This window comes from Podarcis raffonei, chromosome 17 (assembly GCF_027172205.1).
Source record: "Podarcis raffonei isolate rPodRaf1 chromosome 17, rPodRaf1.pri, whole genome shotgun sequence".
NCBI lineage: Eukaryota > Metazoa > Chordata > Lepidosauria > Squamata > Lacertidae > Podarcis > Podarcis raffonei.
The window spans coordinates 34,099,450-34,105,281 of NC_070618.1; the positions used below are offsets into that span (position 1 = coordinate 34,099,450).

The following is a 5,832-nucleotide window of genomic DNA, read 5'->3' on the forward strand; positions in this document are numbered from 1 at the left end:
CGATTGAGCCTCTAAGCCCATCGCACAGGAAACATCACTTGCGTGATCTGTAATAGTTTTCAAGGCACAAGGGTTAACGCTTTTCCTTCCAGCCGGCGTACATGCTACTCCCCCTCCCACCCCCGTTCCAAAGAAGATATAAATGAGGGGGAAGGAGTCATCTTCCTTATAGAACCTGGCCCTGCTCACTGGGTAAAGGATGGGGCCCCCTCAGCTCCTCTCTCTGGTCCTATTGATCCAAATAGTTCCTTCTCAGCTCACTGAAGGCAAGAGCCTGGCAATGCAGATGTCGTTGGGGACCGCAATCGGAGATGCGCTACAGAGACCATTAGGTATGACAACCATTTGGGAATTCTTAAGAAGTTCCTACTGAACTGTGCTTCCAGTAAAGGGATCCTGCCATGCTTGGGTTTGGTGGTGGCTCTAGCTGAGGTTGGTGGGCTAGAATGAGCTAAGGTGCCCTCTTGGAATTAAGCAACGTGGGTTCAAATTTCTGCTCTTCTGGAAAATCCCCGGTTGTGGCCTTGAGCACAACACTTGTGTCTCTGAATATCGCAGTAGCCTGCTGGAACAAACGGCTGCATCGGCAAACGAGAGTTTTGGGGCATTAGCAAAGCAGTCCTAAATTCAGCATCTCTCACTTTTTGTATGTGATGCCAATAAAAGGTTTGATGACGATGACAATAACAGGAGCTGGAAGGGGCAGCTCATATTCTGTGCCCTTTCAAGAGATTCTGTGGCATGCCTCTTCACGATGTGCCATCCTGAACAGCCCTTCCAGGGCTCCAGAAATATAAATGTCATGAAGGTCATCTGGTGTACCAAACATTGGATGAATGAACATACTAGTTTGGGTGGAAGAGCATGATGGAGCATTGAGAGGGCCTAGCTAAGGCCAGAGCTGTAAGCAAGACCGTGCTTAGAGCAATGTTTAGACCAGGCCCTCCAGGTGTTTTTTGGGACTACAACTCCCATCATCCCTGACCACTGGTCCTGTTAGCTAGGGATGATGGGAGTTGTAGTCCCAAAACATCTGGAGGGCCAAGTGTGCCTATGCCTGGTTTAGATTCACTCCCAGGAAAGCCAGCCAGTTAAGTGTTAAGATTTGGAGGCTAAACCTCCAATTACTACTTAACAATGAAGCTCACCTACAGGTGCTCTCTCTCTGACCTCACTAGGTAGTTGTGAGAATAAAATGGTGGTGGCAGAAACACACACACATACCATGTGTGCTGCCCTTGGAAGGACAGGATAAAAATGTACTAAATAATTAGTTATGAGATGTGTTTCAAGGAACTTGTGCCATTATTGAAACATGGCCCCCTTTCCCAAAAGGCACTACAGTTCTCTTCTCTGAAGTCTCTTCTTGATCCATTGCCAACCAAAGCGGCCGCAGCAGCAGCAGCAGCAGGGATGGGGAACTTCCAGATGTTGCCGAACTACAACTCCCATCATCCCTGCACCTGCTGCTATGCTGGCTGATAGGTTCCCCTCTCCTGTTTTGCTTAAAGCAAAAGCAGCATTTAGTACTGAGAGGGGAAAGTTCAGTAAAATATTGTTTAGGTTTTGAGTGCACGCAAGCCCTCTGTCTTAATGCGCTTGTAGCATGAAAGGGGCTTATTTAAAAACCGGTGTTTGAAAACACAGCAGACATACAGGGTGGAAATGGAATGAGGTCCCCTCACTCGATGCAATTTCCTTTTGCATCCCCTAATTCTATTATGGAGTTCCCGTAACCCTCCAGAGCAGATTAAGGGGGCATGAGTGGACTTTGTTTTGTGCATGCATCAACTTGGTTGAGTCCCACCCTCATTGCTTTGGGATGGGACACCCTAGATAAGTGACAGAAATGCCTAGAGAGAGGAAGTAATGTGAGCTTCTCCTGTACTCCTGTCTCCCAAGCTGATTTTGTACATATTTCTTATTTGGTAAGAAATGTCCAAGTCATTGTTCTATGTGTGCGGCTGACGTATCAGTTATTTACAATTCAAAACATTCCCAGCTGTGAATAGCCAGATCCACTGTGCATACAAACCTGGACCACTGTGGAAGCTTGCTCACTATTTGTGACCTAGGTCTCTGTACCAGCGCTCTAGCTTTTTGACCACTATAACTGACATAGCACAGTGCGCAAGGATCAGGTAGGATGGCAACAATCCCTTGGGGGTTGAAACGCAGAATTGGCCCCGTCATGGAGAACAGACTTGCCCAAACATCTGAAGGGCCACAGGCAGGCAAAGGCTACCAGTGAAGGGTTGGGTATCTGATTGTCCCAAGGGTACCAGACATCTTATTCCCAGATGGGGCTCAAATGTTGGAAGTGATCCCAGCTTGGAGGTGTGCGGAGGGGGAGGGCTTGGGTGTCAAACTATGGGAGCAGGACGTTTCTTGCTTTAAATTGGATCCACGGCGAGACTCCTTACAGGGTCCTCGCCACGGGATCACATTCACCCGGTGCTATACCAGCTGCACTGGCTCCCGGTGGAGTACAGGATCAGGTTTAAGGTGCTGGTTTTAACCTTTAGGGACGCAGGTGGCGCTGTTGGTTAAACCACAGAGCCTAGGACTTGCTGATCAGAAGGGTGGCGGTTCGAATCCCCATGATGGGGTGAGCTCCCATTGCTCCTGCCCTGCTCCTGCCCACCTAGCAGTTCAAAAGCACGTCAAAGTGCAAGTAGATAAATAGGTACCGCTCTGGCGGGAAGGTAAACAGCATTTCCATGCGCTGCTGCTCTGGTTCGCCAGAAACAGCTTAGTCATGCTGGCCACATGACCTGGAAGCTGTACGCTGGCTCCTTCGGCCAATAAAGCAAGATGAGTGCCGCAACCCCAGAGTCGGCCACGACTGGCCCTAATGGTCAGGGGTCCCTTTACCTTTAACCTTTAAAGCCCTATACGGCCTAGGACCCTTGTACCTACAGGACCAACCCTCCTGGTATGTCCCACGGAGGACCTTACGGTCTTCAAATAAAAATGTCTTGGAGGTCCTGGGCCACAGGGAGGTTAGGCTGGCCTCAACCAGAGCCAGGGCTTTTTCAGCTGTGGCCCCAATCTGGTGGAACGCTCTGTCACAAGAGACTAGGGCCCTGCAGGACTTGACAACTTTCCGGAGGGCCTGCAAGTTGTCCTGTTCCACCAGGCCTTTGGCCAAGGCACAGTCTGACCCCCTCCTTTGGCAATCCTCACAGAACTCTAGCCCAATGGTTGCCATTAATTTGACTCTGAATTGATTTTAGAATAAACTGATTATAGAATGCTGTGTTAGTTTTATTGTTGTTAGCCGCTCTGAGCCCGGCTTCGGCTGGGGAGGGCAGGATATAAATAAAATTATTATTATTATTATTATTATTATTATTATTATTATTATTATTATTATTATTATTATCCCCCACCTGCCTTCCCCCATTCTTCCTTTCCTTCTCGTTTCAGAAACGCAGACCTCCCAAGGAGCATCCCTGGACATGGCAGGCCTCCAGAACAGCCTGCTCAAGTCACTTCCTGGCCCAGCCAGGAGCCGTCCCAAGCGGCGTGCATGGGAGAGGCCTGAGGACCGGGAGTGCCGCCTGCGAAGCCTGCAGGTTCGCGTCAAGGACCTGGGCTTGGGCTACAGCTCCGAGGAGACCATCCTCTTCAAGTACTGCAGCGGCAGCTGCCCCAAGGCCCGCAGCAACCATGACCTGACCCTCTCCGCTCTGCTGCAGAGGAGCGAGATACCGGCTTTGGGGGACCCCTGCTGCCGCCCCACACACTATGAGGATGTGGCTTTTCTGGATGACAGTCACCAGTGGCAGGAGGTGGAGCAGCTTTCGGCCGCTGCCTGCAGCTGTGTGGGCTGATGGTGTTGTTGTTGTTTTTCTTGAGGGGGCGAGGGGAGGGATAAACGAATGCAGACATGGGGCAGCAGCAGAGCCCACAGTAGAACAGGCCACCTTGCCCCACCAACGCAGTCCTTGGCTCAGAGATGTGCTTTTAGCCACCAATTAATGTGCAACTAACAAAGACGCCCCAGCAAGGGGTGCCCAGGCCGCCATGCTGCTCCCCAGTTCCAAGTGCAAAGCCATTCCTCATAACTCACAGCCGAGGGGAGCGGCCTAGGGAGTGCCACACCCATCACCGGTCCCCTGCTCCTCCCTAGGACCACTTCACTTTACAAACATGCGGTGTTTTGACTGGATCCTTTCCGAATTAGGTCTGAGAGGCTGGGGCAGCACTGTGAGGGCTGAGCAAGCGGATATATTTATGGGTTATTTCTAAGTTATTTAATTTATTTCTTCCCCTGAACAGGAGGAAGGCCTAGCAGTTGTGCTAGCCTTTGTCCAAACTGAGCTCCCCGTTACAAAATAATAATGTATATGCTGATTTCTCGTGTTAAGAGGCTTGAGGGTATTAGTCCCAGACACGCAATAAGAATGACTGAGTTGTAAATACTGGTGTCTATACAATAAAGAGCAAGCAAGGAAATATAAGTGTCTACAGTTTTGGGGTTACCAGCACACACTGGGAGGACAGGTTGCTTGCTAGCTTCATGGGAGCAAAGACTGGATGGGTTAGGTATAAATAATATATTATTACAGTGGTACCTCGGTTTAAGTACTTTAGCTAATGGGGCTTCCTGCTGCTGCCGGAGCATGATTTCTGTTCTCATCCTGAAGCAAAGTTATTAACCTGAGGTAATATTTCTGGGTTAGTGGAGTCTGTAACCTGAAACGTATGTAACCTGAAGCATATGTAACCTGAGGTACCACTGTATTATTATTCCCCATGGATGACCTGAGCCAAATGATAAGAGACTGCTGCACAGTGACCCAGGCAATGCCAGGTATAGAAAAGCAATGTACTGCAAAAGCAATACCTGATGAATAATAGTATTATTATTAGGTACCTATGCTATTTGAGGAACCAAGGAAAATATAAAAATCAGAAAGAGACCCTGGCAACAAGCCTTCATTCTAAGGAAAAACATATATAGGTTTTTTAAAAAAAGGATTGCTTCTCAATCATCCCAGCTCCACAAGCATCATGAATCTTTTTCTATTTAAAAAGAGAGGGAGGGACAGAAGAAGAGGCAGCAAAGGGCAGTAAAGGGTGAAAAGTCAAAAGGAGGAGGAAGATGGCCATATGCAGCATACAGATAAAAAGTGGTTCCTTTCTTGCAGGCTGGAGTTAAAGGTGGGTCCAAGGTCTTGAAATGGTGGACAAGCATTTTCCTAAATTCTCCCTCCCTGCACCACCACCAATTGATTCAAGGATTATGTGAGCTACGGATAGGAGTGCTAAGAGTGGAAATTTTGTGAGCACTATAGTCTCCCCTCTCTCTTTCCACAGCCAATATCAAATCTGCACCTTGTCTTCCATTTTTATGTTTCAATTGCCAGCTATCTTCATGGACTTTCAGTGCCACAGGGTTTTTATTCTACTCTATTTCCACTCTTTGCACACCTCTCCAGTATCCCAATCTAGGAGGACCCTGAATTAGCCTCTGAATTATTTTTAGATCACATGAATACTCAGGCTACTGTTGAGGATCTCATGCAAGGCCCACTTTGAGGGACACACCTCACACAATGGAGAGCAAATCTCAGCTGTGAGAAAAGGCTAAATTTCAGGCGATTTGGGTTTTGAATTGGGAAAAACAAGAAAAGCTTTGCCATTCTGTTCACACCAGCGAGTTGCCACGGACCAGGTGTGTGATTCTCCTCATGACCTCCACTTAGTTAGAGAGCCTGTAACCTTCCATTGGACAACACCTGTTCAGCCTCCTTTGCTTGAGTTAGCCATTTTGAAACAGCCTTTGTGACAGTGAATGCAGGCAAAAAACTTGAGAGCAACATA

The 5,832-nt window shown here is 48.3% G+C and overlaps 1 protein-coding gene across 1 annotated transcript; it reads left to right on the forward strand.

Moving 5' to 3' along the window:
- The first annotated feature begins 2,649 nt into the window (after positions 1-2,649).
- PSPN (persephin) lies at positions 2,650-4,445 on the forward strand. Its single transcript, XM_053371541.1, has 2 exons — positions 2,650-2,935; positions 3,430-4,445. The coding sequence occupies exon 2, from the start codon at positions 3,462-3,464 to the stop codon at positions 3,834-3,836; it is 375 nt and encodes a 124-aa protein (XP_053227516.1). The 5' UTR covers positions 2,650-2,935; positions 3,430-3,461; the 3' UTR covers positions 3,837-4,445.
- Positions 4,446-5,832: the final 1,387 nt, after the last annotated feature.

What these genes read in the sequence shown, in the direction of transcription:
- PSPN (XM_053371541.1), top strand. Translation starts at nt 3,462, where the DNA reads ATGGCAGGCCTCCAGAACAGCCTGCTCAAGTCACTTCCTGGCCCAGCC.